The 15,807-nt window shown below is 43.9% G+C and overlaps 1 protein-coding gene across 2 annotated transcripts in view; it reads right to left on the bottom strand.

Annotated features, from left to right (window-relative positions):
- The window catches only part of LOC122480630 (mitochondrial intermediate peptidase), a 157,313-nt gene that overhangs the window by 117,227 nt on the left and 24,279 nt on the right, over positions 1-15,807 (bottom strand). For both annotated transcript variants that reach the window (XM_043575263.1, XM_043575273.1), the window contains 3 exons: positions 13,732-13,780; positions 12,068-12,128; positions 8,611-8,663 (listed from right to left, as the gene is read on the bottom strand). In XM_043575263.1, coding sequence (XP_043431198.1) covers positions 8,611-8,663; positions 12,068-12,128; positions 13,732-13,780 — 163 coding nt within the window. The remainder of the gene's footprint in view (positions 1-8,610; positions 8,664-12,067; positions 12,129-13,731; positions 13,781-15,807) is intronic.

The raw sequence follows: 15,807 nt of genomic DNA on the forward strand, positions 1-15,807 counted from the left end.
GGCCTGCGAAGACGCTGGCACGGTGCCCACCGCACGGACTACAGCAGCACTGGCGGGAAGGTGGAGGCGGTGCAGTGAGCACTCACGAGTCACCTACTACGTGCCTGATAACTCCCCGAGGGGGGAAGGGCCTGGCACCGTCGGTTCACAGAGCAGGATCCCCAGGTGAGAAGGGGCGTAAGGGCCGGGAACAAAGACAGGCCGTGGCTGATTCTGCCCGTCACGGGGGACAGGATGCCGCTGTGAGGGTCAGGGAGAAGTTCCAAAAGGAGGTGGCCTCCGGGGCAGGGGTCGAAGGACGAGCTCCCGGTGAGGGCGAAGGGCATTCCTGGAGAAGGCGGAGCACCAGCCAAGGCTCACGGGTACCGACGGCCCACGAGCAGAGGCTGCCCACGGCCGACCCGGCCACCTGCCACAGCCGGAGGTCCTGCCACCTGCGTGCTGCCCCCCGCCCTCCGTGACTCCCGCAAGCGAGGGGCGATTCCTGCCCGAAGAGCAGCCACGACAGGAAAAGGTCCAGCGAGTCGGGGAGAGACTCGAAAGGCCCGAAGGGACGTCCAGCGGCCACGAGCCCGGCCTGACGCACCGGCCCTACGACACACCGGTCCCGGGGCAGCAGGCCGCCCCGCGGGACCCCGCCTTTTCTGCTCTCGGCTGGCACCTGCCACACGGCATGAAATGACACGTAGGCCACTGAACCCCTCGAGGACCTGAGGCCAGAGGCCGGCCAAGCCACGGCCTGCGGCCACGGTACCGGGGCGGCCACTTTGCTTCCGAACACCTGCTCGGGGCACCGCCGGGCACAACTTTCCTATCCGCACAGACACTACGTGTCAGAAACGCCTCCTCCACCATCTAGAGACCGCAAAACGGCAGAGAGGTACTGCGGGACAGGGAAAACCTATGGCCTCTCAGAACCACAGCCCAGCTGTGACACGGCGTGAAATGGGTGTGCTCTGGGGACTTGTTTAGTGTGTTATTGCCATCTGTGTCGCCTGTCACTCACTTAGTCATTGCCATCCCTCTCGTCACCTCAAACTCTCTTACGGCTTCACAGGAGAGTTTTACTACTATTTGCTGTCAAGAGGGTTCCACCGGTTTGAATCCGGACACGACACACGTCTGCAATCCGTGTATACTTCTTCCCCAGCCGGAAATCGGAGGAGAATCACTGTTAAGCCACCGTGGCGGCCAAATGAAGCGGAAGACATGCTCTGCTAGTCGTTCTGGTGAGAAACAGGAGGCCCAGGGGTTTACAAGTTCTCGATTTGCAGAGAATTAGAACATATTATAATCAGCAGGGTACTGGTATAAAATGAAATCTTTCTGATTAGGAGCCCTAGGATTTAGCCATATCTCAAAATCCCCATCAGGAACACTAATTATCACTGAAATAAGTACAGAAGTATTAGAGACTTTCAACTGAAAAATTCTTTGTTGTTATTTGAGGGCTTTTTAAAAAAAAAATGTATTTATTTTTGAGAGAGAGAGAGAGAGAGAGAGCGCACGCGTGCATGAGTAGGGGTGGGCGGAGAGAGGGAGACACAGAATCCGAAGCAGGCTCCAGGCTCTGAGCTGTCAGCACTGAGCCCGATGAGGGGCTCGAACTCATGAACAGTGAGATCACGACCTGAGCCAAAGTAGGATGCTCAACCAACAGAGCCACCCAGGCGCCCCTGAGGGCTTTTCTTTTTTTTTTTTTTTTTTAAAAGAAAAGATCAATGTATCACTGTACTTAGGAAGTACAATCTATGAGTCAGATTTATATTTCAACCTGTGATGCACCTGGGATTACAGAAAGAACTTGGATGTTATTTCTAAACACATCTTGGCAGCGAACGTCGTGAAAACACAGAAACACAATTCAGTGCAGCCAGCGGATCCTGGTTGAAACTGCAGGTAAACAGAGGCTTCGGTCTTCCCCAGTGCTACTCAGGAGGTTGAGCGAATGTCAGAGAAGCTTTGCACCGCATGGCAGACACTTAGAGACTCACCACAGCAGAAACGAGACAGCCGGCCGGAGGGCGCGAGTGGGCGAGGGAGAACGCACACAGGGTAAGAGCAGGGTATGTGACGATGCCATCAGGGCAACTACTGACTTCAGCAAGAGAAAATGAAATAGGGTGTTTCTGGCATCAGGAATGACTGCCTAAGCATGATTTTAATGTGATAGTTGGATGGTGTTTTAAAATGTTTAGTCTTGGGGTGCCTGGGTGGCGCAGTCGGTTAGGCGTCCGACTTCAGCCAGGTCACGATCTCGCGGTCCAGGAGTTCGAGCCCCGCGTCGGGCTCTGGGCTGATGGCTCAGAGCCTGGAGCCTGTTTCCGACTCTGTGTCTCCCTCTCTCTCTGCCCCTCCCCCATTCATGCTCTGTCTCTCTCTCTGTCCCCCCCCCAAAAAAATAAATAAACGTTGAAAAAAAAAAATGTTTAGTCTTGAGAGCCATAGGGGAGAGCTACCGTTCCATCCGGTTAAACCAAGGTGAGGTAGTAAGAGGTGTCCGACGCCGAAACCCGTTTACCCTTCAGGCGATTCGAACGTACTGAAAATAAAGAAGAGAGAATAAAAACGCTCTGTTTTATAAAGAACCGGCCATTGCCAGTTGTTTTTATCTCGCCTTCTGAGGCTACAGCCAAGAAAACTGCTCCAGCCAAACTTCCTGGTAATCGGAGAAGAAGGTTCCTTAATGGTACAGACGGGCTGCTTAGTTCACCGGAGATTGTAGTTAACCTAAATCAAAACTGAAGTTCACAAATACAGTACAATCCCATCATCACCCCAGAGAAGTGGGATAGTAAACGGGCAGGCCTGGCGTCCGGGAGAGACGATGTCCATGTGACACTGCTGTGACTGACTCTGGTGACAGAACCGCCACCTCAGAGGCCGGAGCCACATCTTAGGACAGCAGTGGGACCTCTCTCACGCAGCTTATTTGTTACATTTATACGCAGAATTAGTCATCCCTGAACTGCAACGGTAAGACGAGACAGAACACCCAAAAATGACGGGGGTCCCGTCACATCCAGATCGGAGGAAGCAGCAAAATGACGCTACACGAAAGCGATCGCATAGACCCAGAGGTCTGGGACATCTGTGAGACAAGCAACCTGGTGTCTGCCACAAGGTAATAATACGAAAGAGATGGGGGTGCTGGGCTGGGGCAAGGCGTGTGCTCACCTGCCGCAGAGTCAGAGATCTGGGGGACAGAAAAAACAGAACATGTAGGTCTCGGGTGGACCCTGGTTCCAACAAGCTGCCTGGGAGAAAACGGACCCAATACTATCAAGGAAACATGAATACAGACTGAGTATCAGGTGGTGCCAGTGAACTGCTGTGAACCTTCCTGGGCAATGACGGTGCTGGAGTGATGTACGAAAATATCCATATTCTTTAGAGGTACACAAGAAACACGCTGAAGTGAAATGACATGAGGTCTAAGGTTTAGTAACAAGGAAGAAAGGACGGGAGGGAGGGAGGGAGAGAAAGAAACAGAAAGAAAAAAGATAAATGAAGCAAATATGGCACAGTTTGGATAGTTACTCAATCTGGGAGACGAAAACATGGGGTTACCTACGTTATTCTTTTTTTTATGTTTTTTTAATTTTATTTTTGAGAGAAAGAGAGAGGGGGGGGGAGAGGGAGAGGGAGAGGGAGGGAGGGAGGGGCTGAGAGAGACACACACAGAATCCGAAGCAGACTCCAGGCTCCAAGCCATCAGCACAGAGCCTGATGTGGGGCTCAAACTCACGGACTTGTGAGATCATGACCCGAGCCGAAGTCGGACACCCAAACGACTGAGCCACCCAGGTGCCCCTACCTACGTTATTCTTTATACTTGTGTTTATTTTGAAAGTTTTCATAATAAATGTTACTGGTTTTCAACACTGACAGCACCAAGTTCACTGCACATACACTAGCCAAAAAACTATATAATTTCACACATCAAACAAATCTTTATTATCTTGAAATACCACAGAGTCATCTGTCTGTGAAAGTTCAGGGTTTCCTGAAGAGTTTAAAACAGAAAACATTCCTATTTCATTATGTGAATGAATGCTCTCGAACTTTTGAGAATACCCCTTAGCAAAGAATAGATAATACTGAATTCCACTTCCCAATAATATCTACAAAATATCACCAAAACTAATGAGGTAATACTCACTGAAACTCACTGTTGGCAGAAGAGAAATAAAGTTGACCAGCATTAAAAACAGACATCAAACACTGCCAGGACACTTGAAACAACTTTAAAATGATTACCTCTAGGGGACAGGGGCAAGGGGGAGTGCTGTGAGCAGGGACGGGTATGACACCAAAATTTCTCAGTGAGTACTTTTTAAAGTTGTGGTGACTTTTTGAACCATACGAATGTACAGCCTGTTCAAAAATCACATGTAAATTTTAAATAAAATAACTGTATATATACTTTTCATAATTTAAAGAGTGACTTTTCAGGGCGCCTGGATGGCTCAGTGGGTTGTGCGTCTGACTTGGGTTCAGGTCATGATCTCGCGGTTCATGGGTTCGAGACTCGTGTCGGGCTCTGTGCTGACAGCTCGGAGCCTGGAGCCTGCTTCGGATTCTGTGTCTCCCTCTCTCTCTGCTCCTTTCCCGCTTACCCTCTGTCTCTCTCTGCCTCAAAAATAAATAAATGTTTTTAAAAGTTTTGTAAAGAATGACTTTTCCTGTGCCGTGAAGACTCCAACACTAAAACTTGAAAAAGAAAATTAAGATTTTTCTGTGCTCTTTAAGATTTCCATCGGTCACTCATGCCTCTATTTCCCAGGACCAACCCTGGGTGGTTTGAAAACATGTTAATTTCTCACCTCACTTGTAATAGGTTCTTTCTTTAGGCGAACATTTAAGAAACTTGAAAGGAATCTGAACATAAAAGCAAAAAAAGAAAGGTCCCAGGGGTTAACTTGAAGAAAAACTCAAACCAAGGAAAGCCTTCTATTTTTTGTTTCGTGTCAAACCACACATTTATTTAAGTCTTTACTTGAAAGCAGAGGAATTTAACAAGGATTTAGCAGTCCTCGCGTCATCCCGTCCTTCCAACCTCCAATCCAAACCGGTCTGTTTTCGCTTTCTTTTCTCATCCATTACCTGTGCCTCTCAGCCTACTCTTGTCAATCAAGATTACTGAAATCTCAAGCCAAAACTCAATCATTTGCCTTTTAAGCTACTGAAAATCGATGTTTAAACCCCCCGATTCTTACGATCCCATCTGAAGCATTTCGGCATCCCTTTTCTTGCTTCTTTGAACGGAGTTAAGAGCCCAACGCATGACCTAGTATGGACACTTGAAGTAAAATCAGTAAAGCCCCTGGTGGAGACCAGGTAGGTTACACTGTGTTCCTGGAAGAGCTGGCGATTTCTTAACTCTAAGAGCCAATAAGCCCGGTGGAAACTTCTGCCAACAAACGAGCACCATGAAGACCTCCCAGAGGGTAACCCGCTTCCAACAAATCTGGTAGATGAAAAAAGCCATTCACGAATATACGATATGATATTCTCTTTACAACTGGATTGCTTTTAATAAGGATTTCCGAGTACTGCTTTGGACACAGTCTTGAACAGTGGCTATTCGCCAATAATGCATTTGTCGAGAGTCCAGAGTGTCTATTTCACACGTAACCGCAAATGGAAAAAATAAGACAAACTTTGTTCTTAAGAGCGTTAAGGTATGGTTGATAAGACGTGTTGAACACGGGGGACCAAAGGAACACGTCGTTAAAGGTCAAGGGTGCTGCGTGGAGGCTGGGAAGTATGGTGGTGACGGGAAGCACAGAGGCTGTGGCAGACCCGGAGGGGTCGTGGACTCTTGGCGAAATTTCACAAGTGAGACAGCAAAGGAAGGCAAAGGGAACACTATTAGCTGCCAGACACAGGCTCTGTCTGAGACACAAAGGGATCTAAGTGCGAGACGCAGGGTTTCGTCTGGCCGAGGAAAACTGTGAAGGAAGAGGATGGTGGGAAAGACCAGAAGGGCAGGCCATACCCAGCAAATAACCGTGGGTGTGCACATATTCGTTGTTAAAGAAAAGCGGGCTGTGTGTGACCGGACGGATCCTAGAGGCCATGAATGACGGCTGCAATTCTATTTTGAAGGCAGTAGCCTTCAAGAGGCTGTGGCCTTCAAGAGGAAAGCGACCCGAGGTGAGCTGTCCTGCCCGCCAGACACAGGGTTTCCTCCTCCCTGGACAGAGTGATGCTCTGGGAAGCAGGGGCGAGGTGCGCTTCCCTGTCCCTGTGTCCCTTCTCTATCCTTAAAAGCTTGTCTGATGAGCATTCTACAACTAATTCGACATATTCATTACACTTGAGACGAGTGTTTTCTTAGAGGAGACTTCAGAGGGAAGGGACCACTCCTTCAAAAGATTTTAAAGAACACGTAAAAAGCATCTCTTAGAGCAGATCATCCTCTAGAAGAGTGTCCCCAGAAGGCCAATTCCATATAATCAGGTTATTTTAGTACTCATAATGGCAACATTATCTCATTTCATCCTGACCTACAAAGTAGGGACTGTCATAACCCCCATTTTATAGATATCCTTGCTGAGAGGCTTAGAGAGGACGAGGACCTTTCTTTCCAAAGCTCATGGATACGTCATTAGCGGTGGAGCCAGGACTCACTCAGGCCCCCCAGACGTCAGGGGACATACTCCAGACCACACTGCCATGCTGCCTGGGGTGTTGCCCCTCAACAATTGCCCCGTGTGGACGGTAACCCCCGTCTCTGTGGCCAGCAACCCCCGTCTCTGTGGCCAGTCCAGAGGACAGAGAACTCCCAATCTATCTGTGGGCTCAGAGATCCCTAAGGACTGACTCCAGAGTCAGTCAGCAACACAAAGACTTCGCAGTACTGTACTTTCGGTAAAAACGGAGAAGAGAAAGTCACCACCTTTTATTCAGTATCTTTTATTTAAGATTACTATCAAACTTCTCAGGGATCTCCTACTCCTAATTAATGCTTATACTTTATAATTGATGATGTCTTTCCAAGTCTTCAAATATTCACAAGTAATTTCCACAGAACCACCACCTGGGCATCCTACACTTAAAGAGTAAAGCTAAATAACAAATAAAAATCACAGAGCAAAACCCGGGAAGAAACAAACACATCTAATTTACATCACTTTCCACGAACAAAAAATTTTAAAAATCTTATATAGCCATGGAAAGCATTAACAACAACAACAAAAAAATTAGTGTTCCCTTACAAATAACCAAACCAAATCTCTCTTTGCAAAAGTTTTAGAAGAGAAATGATATGTTTTCTGTAACGATAAGGAGCAAGGTCTGAAGTTCCACAGCCATAAAACGCAGCTGTGGAATGACTACATTGAGCTATAACATATTCTGGGCACTCGCTGTGTATCATAATCAAATGATTGCAGATTTTGAATGACAGCTTATGTGCTTCCACAGAGAAGGAGGCCTGTGCTGAGTCTGAAATATATGTATAAAAAAACAGTAGCTGACGAAGTATTAGGAGACAATCTGCTTTGTAAGTAAGACTTGAATAATGCAGAGGAACAGAAAGACTTTAGAGCTGAATACCAATCAAACTTAAGTAAATTATTATCATGATGTATGCCAACATGATTTAACGGAGAAAAAGGCACAAAACTTATTTTCATCCACTACCTAAATCAATCTTAACTCTCGTGGTTAAAGCTGAGCAGCTCAAGAAGGAGCTGTAAGAGAAAAATGTTAAAAATCTGTTGAAGGGTAGGATTTGGAGGTTTTCAGAAGTTCCTATTTTGCATATACAAAGTTGCTTGGGACATAAACATTTCTAAACGTGCTCACTTTGTTTCTTGGGTTTTCTCGTTTTGTTTTGTTTTTAGATGTGTTCACTTTGAACAGCCCTCCATATTTCTTGGGTTTACATGCAAATATAAAAATGACAGAAATAGGGTGTATTTAGGGGGAAAACAAACATACCCACTAGTTTGCCATTATATAATCAAAGAGGAGACTACGGAACTGGAGGAGGACTTAAATCAAGTTAACTGTCCTAAATCTTAATTTCACATGTATCCTTCCAGATGTGCCAATAATATGTTGACAATATGTTCAAATAAAAATGAGGAAACCTAAGAAAACCGTATGTCACCATCCCCAGTACCACTCTATTCCTTCCTTAGTTCAACATATATTTGCCGAGAACCCATCCCGGGCCAGAAACGAGCGACAATCAAACTTCCAGCCCCCGAAACACTCCATCTACTAAGAAAACCTGGAAGCTACTCCCAGGAAGAAGCCAGATTCTAGACACCACACAGAGATATTTAAAAGTTTTAAACCAGGAAGTGACCCGAGCCATACAAGTATAGGCTTTGGAGGAAGGGTAGACAATACTAAGGCTGAGAGCGCAGGTGTTAAACCAGACGAAGAATGTGCGGGCAAATGTTGGCAAAGGCCAGGGCAGGGCGCGGACTTGAGCGTATACGGGCTTCTAATGCGGGCAACTGAGTGAGGAGATTACTCACATTGCACGATTACTGTACAAAGTGCTCAATAAACAGTTTCTTTCATCCTTCTCATTTATAAGGATTTCTCAAAACAAAACAAAACAAAACAAAACAAAACAAAACAACTTACCTCTCTGCACGAATCACACCGCTGTAGTAGGGGGGATCCCAAGGCATTAATTCCTACAATGGAAAAATCCATTGCTATGAAAATTATTGACTACTTCGCAATTATTACCAAGAATTTAGCCAGCTTATAAGATGTAAACCATTATATCAGGTAAGTTTTTTAAAGACCCTAAAAATGCCCGCCTCTTTATTTTGACTTCCCTATAATCAAGGAGTACAAAGGCATAAAAAAAACAATGTCCCAGAATTTGGGGGGGAAAGTAAATAATGTACAATGTCAACTTATAAAAGTCAACATTAATAGATTAAATTAGCCATGTTGAAATTTTTCCCAACATGTAACCCACGTATTTATCCATAAAACATACTGCAGGTAAGATTAGGGCTATAAAGGTAAGATTAGAGTTCTTTCTAAATCTAAGCAGGAAGCTTAGGGTGGATCCCCAAAAAGAAAGCAACAATTTCAAGTGTAACGAAGGGAGAATTAACTCTAATCGTGGCAAAGAAAATATGTCATAAAGAAGCATTGTCCTAATAGTTGGTTTTGACAACTGGTACAGAATAGTGACGGGGAAAAAAGCCTGAATCCCTGGAAGATCATCCTCCCCACAAACTGTCCAGGTGACAGGAGTGACTAACGGCCCAGGCTGTGAAGTCAGATTGCCTGGGCTCAAGTGTTCAATCCACATTACTGCACAATGTTGGAAGAGTCATTTCTTAAATGTTTATTTTTGAGAGAGAGAGACAGCACGCAAGCAGGGGAGGGGCAGAGAGAGAGAGGGAGACACAGAATCCGAAGCAGGCTCCAGGCTCCGAGCTGTCAGCACAGAGCCCAGTGTGGGGCTAGAACCCATGAACCACGAGATCATGACCTGAGCCGAAGTCGGACGCTCAACCGACTGAGCCACCCAAGGTGCCCCTGGAAGAGTTATTTCTGCTCGCCAATGCTTTCCCATCTCCCTTCTACATGACCTGATTGCACCGCCCTGAACCCTGAGCCCGCCTCCTGCGACTCTTGCCCTCCCTCACTGCACTGGTCTCCTCCCCGTTTTCCAAGCACAACGGGCAGCTGCTCTCTCTGCTGAGAAGGCTCTGCCCTACGTGACGTGTGCGGGGCACTGCCTCGTTTCTCCCAAGGCTCTGCTCAAGTGTCTTCTTACACGAGAAGTCTTCCCGGAGTCAGCTAAGCATCCGACTCTTGATTTCAGCTAAGGTCATGATCCTGTGATTCGTGATTTCAAGCTCTGCGCTGACGGTGTGGAACCTACTTGAGATTCCCCCCACCCTCTCTCTTCCCCACCCTCCTCACTGTCTCTCTCTTGAAAGTAAATAAACATTAAAAAAAGGAATAGGAGGGGCGTCTGGGTGGCTCAGTCAGTGCTGACAGCTCAGAGCCTGGAGCCTGTTTCAGATTCTGTCTGTCTGTCTGTCTGTCTCTCTCTCTCTCTCTCTGCTTCTCCCTGGCTCTCACTGTCTCTCTCTCTCAAAAATAAACAAACATTCAAAAAAATTAAAAAAAAAAAAAAGGAATAGGAAGGTGAATCTGAGAATTACAGAAAACCACAGAAAAATCTTAAACAAGAGAGTGACGAGGTCAGATCTGCTTTTTGGCAAAACCCCTCTAATGGCAAGTCATTCATTCATTCATATTTCAAATAAGTGTTGAGTACCTACCCTATGTCTCACACTTAGCACATTGCTAAGCAGTCCAAATCAGGAGCCAGAACCAAAGGCTAGAAAAGTAGTTCAGCAACTACAACTATGGTCTGGGTGAGAAGTAAGAATGACCTCAACCAGAACTGTGGCCATGGGCGTGGAGAGGAGAGAACAGAGTTCTCTGGAAGGTAGAATCCACAGGATTTGGTAAATGATTATATGTGGGCAGAGAGGGGAAAGAGATAAATAACCCGAAGGGCTTGTTGGAACAGGACTGTAGGGCTAGAGATACAGCACGTCTCATGTGGGACTGGAGAGTTTGTATTTCTAACAAGTTCCAGATGCTGCTGCTGCTTCTGGTCCAGGGAACACACTTTGAGAACTACTGGCCTGGAGCAAATCCAGGTTCTGGCCACGGTTGCAGGGTGAAGCGTGGTACCGTTCACGACGAGATCAGGCATTTCACAAATATCTAGAGAATCACCTGCATACCAAATGTCTAGAGAGGATAGTTTCATATTAGCTTATAATAAAGGAGATTCTGACGATGTATTTTATCTTTTCTATTTCTATATTCACCAAAATAAATTCTGGCCTATACCTAGCTTCCTAAGTGGCTCTACCTACCAAGCCAAAGTTGCAGATGACTGACCCTAGTTACTTTGCTAGACAGCTCCTACCATAAATTAAGAAACCGACATGCTACTCTTGAAACTGGTGAATTTGGTAGCATTAATCTATTTCTTAGTGGCTGTATCTGAGAAACTGGAAGATAGTTTCTAAATCTGCAAGGCTCATTTCCCCTAGATGTCCTCTAGGACTTTGGCTCTAGCGGCCAGCACCAAAATCAAGAACTGCCAACGACAGGACCTATAAGAGAATAAGGCAGACAACCAGTAACCCAGTAAACGCCCTTGAACCAAATGAGAGCGAGGGTCCTAACACCTGGAATCCCATCACTTTTGGGGGCACACCATCACTTGGGCATCCTTCTGGACATAAAGACACTTAAGTCTGTACTATAAGATCATGCAATCGTTTAATCTTATGACTGAAAACACCACCTAAGTGTTTTAAGATGGTGTATCTTTTGAAGTCCGCATCGATCTATTTAATTGAGCTCCAGAAGTTAGCAAATAAAAAAGTAAACTGTAATGTTAACACTGATGGTTAAATTGCCACCTGCCAGATCAGTCCTCCACTGAGCTTCCTTAAAGGCTGCTTCAAACGGAGAAGCCCACTTTCCGGAGAATAGAAGCAGCCTTCACACGGGTATATATGAACATACATAGTTAATATACGTTTATAGGTGTGTGTACATGTATGAGTGTGTGTGTGTGTGTGTGTGTCTTCTATCAACTAACCAACAAAAATAATGGATTGCCGAGAAATGTCAGATTCAGACGTATGGATCAAGTATTTCAATACTTTATTCACCAAACCCGAGAATCAGAACCAAGTCCAGGGATAACAAACAAGACTATATGTACCTTCAGCATATAACAAGAAAGTTCTAGAGTCAAAAGATAAGGACCCCAGCTGATAGATTGTTTACATTATAATAAAAATATTCCGCGGTGCCTGGGTTGATCAGTCAGTTAAGCATCTGACTGGACCTTAGGTCATGATCTCACGGTTCGTGAGTTTGAGCCCCGCATCAGGCTCCGTGCTGACAGCTCGGAGCCTGGAGCCTGCTTCGGATTCTGTGTCTCCCTCTCTGCCCCTTCCCCACTCATGCTCTGTCTCTCTCTCTCTCTCTCAAAAAATAAACATTAAAAAAAATATGTAAAAGTGTCACTTACAGAATTTCGAGGATTTAGTTTCATTTTCATCCCTCGTATCATCTCAAAGTCTCTTATAGTTCTGTAAAACAAGTGTATTAGGACAAAATTTTAATAATTACATTAATAATTTTGTTTATGTACCTTTCCGATATTCATGATAAAATCAGAAGTAATTTGTAGTGCAAATGTAAGCCAGTATTAATCCACATTTTACCTGTGTTAAGAGGGATGTCAATATATCATTAGTAAATTACTGCCATTTCTACCTTAAAAACATCCTAGCAGACAGATAAAGGTTTTGATAGTATTAAAGCCTGGGAAAATGAGCAATGTTACACAAACATGCAAAGTATTCACCAGAAAACTTAAAATAACTGCTTTTTGCTACACATTAAGAAGGTAAGAGACTAACAACTTTCTACAAGAAAAAACATGAACAGAGATTATATTTAAGATTTCCATTCATATTTTTTCCCCAAAGAAAACTCTAGCTGGGCAATAACCAAATATGTGCTTAAAATTATAGAATATGAAGTTTCTGTTAGAATTAACACCTATATATATCCATAAAAATCTGAAGATATGTTTGCTCAAAATACAATCTATAGCTACAGAGAAGGGAAGAAAGAATACTAACACTTTCCTAATAAAGCAGAGTATATTCTCAACTAACCGCATAATTAATACTTCCTTTTCATTCTATCAAAGCCACAGTGATTCACTAGATTAAAAGAAAATTCTAGAATTTAAAATATAATCCAAGTTAGAGAGGACTGGGTGCTAAGGAGTGAATTTATAATAATAGAAAACGGAAATCTGAGATAAATTCAACGTGTTGGTGGTCAAAAGGCAAAGGAAATTCCAGGCAGCATAATAAGGCAGCCGCGACATGCCGCCTTCTGGAAGCGTCGGTCTCTGAAGGCTGCCGGAGTGTGGCCTCTCAACAAAGCACGAGAGAAGCACCGGCAAAGGACAAGTGGCACGATCAAGAATGGAAGGCAGAGCCACAACAAAGGAACTCAGATGGGGAGGCAGATCATTCTTAAGATCAAAAACACAGCTCAATCTACCACATCCATGAGCCATGTACATTTAGGCCAAAAGAAGAGAAACACGACTTTATGAGCTTGTAATATTGGTGGCAGGAGTCGAAAATATCTAGTTCCAAAAAGGTTTGGGAAACATTTTTTAATTGCACATCAACGATGGGTTCCTAAGACAATGAACTGGTTAATCAGAGGGGACAGCCGAAGTTTTCAAGACTGTCACCTTGGGAAGACTAGCTATGTGCTTTCAAAGTATTCCTCATCGTTAATCCAACCTTCCGACTCGGCCATAGATCTGACTCGATATTCCCACACTTACATTCTTAATAGGTCACCTTCAAATTTTTTATAAATTTATATAAAGGCGCCTGGGTGGCTCAGTCAGTTAAGCGTCCGACTTTGGCGCAGGTCACGATCTCACAGTTCATGGGTTCGAGCCCCACATCAGGCTCTCTGCCGACAGCTCAGAGCCTGGAGCCTGTTTCAGATTCTGTCTGTGTCTCTCTCTCTCTGCCCCTCTCCTGCGTACGCCCTGTCTCTCTCTGTCTCTCAAAAATGAATAAAATGAATTTTAAAAAAATGAAAAAGAAGAAAAACCTACATGATACACATCTGAAGAGTAGTACAAAAACTAACCTTTCGGAAAGTTTTTCTGATAGCTTCTCAAGGAACTGCATGACCGTCTCTAAAATGAAATCCAAAAGAAAATGTCTTTAATTACATAAAATATAATGAACATACCTGTTAAAATTAGAATGTAATAGTCATAATCTATACACTGTAATGCCCTTAAAGAGATCATTTTCAAATGCCCTCAAAGAGATATGTCGAGGTTGCTAACATATCCTAGGCATAAGTATTTCCAAATGATGATGATCAGTTTATCAGAAAACAAATTTAACGAACATAGTAGTAATCCAAACCCTTTGATTATACCCCAGAGGAAGGAGTGAAGGGGGAGGTTAAAAAAAAAAAATCCAAATTTTCAATGTGTTTCTATCTACTCATATGTGTAAGAGAAAAAATATGTTTCTTAGACCTGCTTAATTTTGCCCGAGTTTCAAAAAAATACCAGACTCTGATTTGTTCATAAAAATCAGTGTAATTTTGAAGCATGAGTCACTAAAAATTAGATTTTAAAAATCAATGCTTTTCCAGAGAGCTATATTTCTTTTTTATATATAGCTGCAGAATAATCTATTCAGGATCAACACCAAAAGAAAATAAACAAAATTAGAACCTTAGAAATTTAAGCTCCGCTAGGATTTTTTTTTTAATCACTTAAAGACTTCAGCCATAGTCGTCATATACTACAAACTCATAAAGGCAACAGGGTACAACTGTCATTATTTCCCATGACGGGAAATTTTTCGTGTGTACTTTTGAATTTGCCACTTTCCGCCACTGATTTATGTGTAGAGTTCTCACATGCGTTTTAGAGTTTGCCACAAACACTGTTTTTATATTTTCCAGATGATCTTGTATATGGTTTTAAGTTTCTCGCCGTCTCCAATTTATCTCCTTTCTGAGTAAAATAAAAGCCTGAGAAAAGAACGGAGGTTAACCTAAACCAAGAAGCTCTGGGGTTTCTTGCCACTATCGATATTTAACAGGCCTTGTAAACAGTAATCTTGGAAACACTGCCCCATGTGCCATATTAAATGGTATTAGGCCTTTTGGGAAAAAAACATTATTTCATTAAAAATGAGGGGCGCCTGGGTGGCGCAGTCGGTTAAGCGTCCGACTTCAGCCAGGTCACGATCTCGCAGCCCCGCGTCAGGCCTGGAGCCTGTTTCCGATTCTGTGTCTCCCTCTCTCTCTGCCCCTCCCCCGTTCATGCTCTGTCTCTCTCTGTCCCCCAAAAAATAAATAAACGTTGAAAAAAAAAAAAAATGAAAGCTTATTTTAGGATATCATACCAGCTGCCATAGAGAAGTATGTTCAAGTAAGTCTGTGCATGCTTTTATTTCTAAGTGAGATTTTTACTCACTTTCACCCATTTTTGTTTTTCTAGCTATCTTACATGTGAAAGATCTACCTCAATCTACCTGGAAAACTGTCATATTGAAAAGAATGAGGGGCACCCGGGGGGCTCGGATAAGCATCTGACTTCAGCTCAGGTCATGATCTCATGGTTCGTGGGTTCGAGCCCCGTGTCAGGCTCTGTGCTGACAGCTCAGGGCCTGCAGCCTGCTTTGGATTCTATGTCTCCCTCTCTCTCTGCCCCTCCCCCACTCATGCTCTGTCTCTCTCTGTCTCAAAAATAAATAAACATTAAGAAATAAAAACAATAAAAACAATAAAAATAGAATAAAATAAAATAAAATAAAATAAAATAAAATAAAATAAACATAAAAAAATGAGTTTGAAAGCCCCTGAAAACAAATAAATGCCTCACTGGAAAATTATTTCCTAATTCACCTGCCATCTGAGTGCCCACCTTAACCTTGGTTTATATCCCTTCCCACCTCCTTCTCTCTGCTGAAAGTTCACCATTTCTTCACCACCGATTTCCAGTTTCACCTCCCTCATAAAACCCTCAACAACTACAGAGCATCTGACAAACTTCCCGAACTCCTAAAATACAATCTATAGCATTGTTCTGTCTATACTTACCACTCGTTTGGCACTGAAAAGACACTGACCTGCGTTACTGTTTATATTTAGATCACTGAGCTCCCCAACTAAATTTTAAATTCCTTAAGGACACAA

This window comes from Prionailurus bengalensis, chromosome A1, assembly GCF_016509475.1.
Source record: "Prionailurus bengalensis isolate Pbe53 chromosome A1, Fcat_Pben_1.1_paternal_pri, whole genome shotgun sequence".
Lineage (NCBI taxonomy): Eukaryota > Metazoa > Chordata > Mammalia > Carnivora > Felidae > Prionailurus > Prionailurus bengalensis.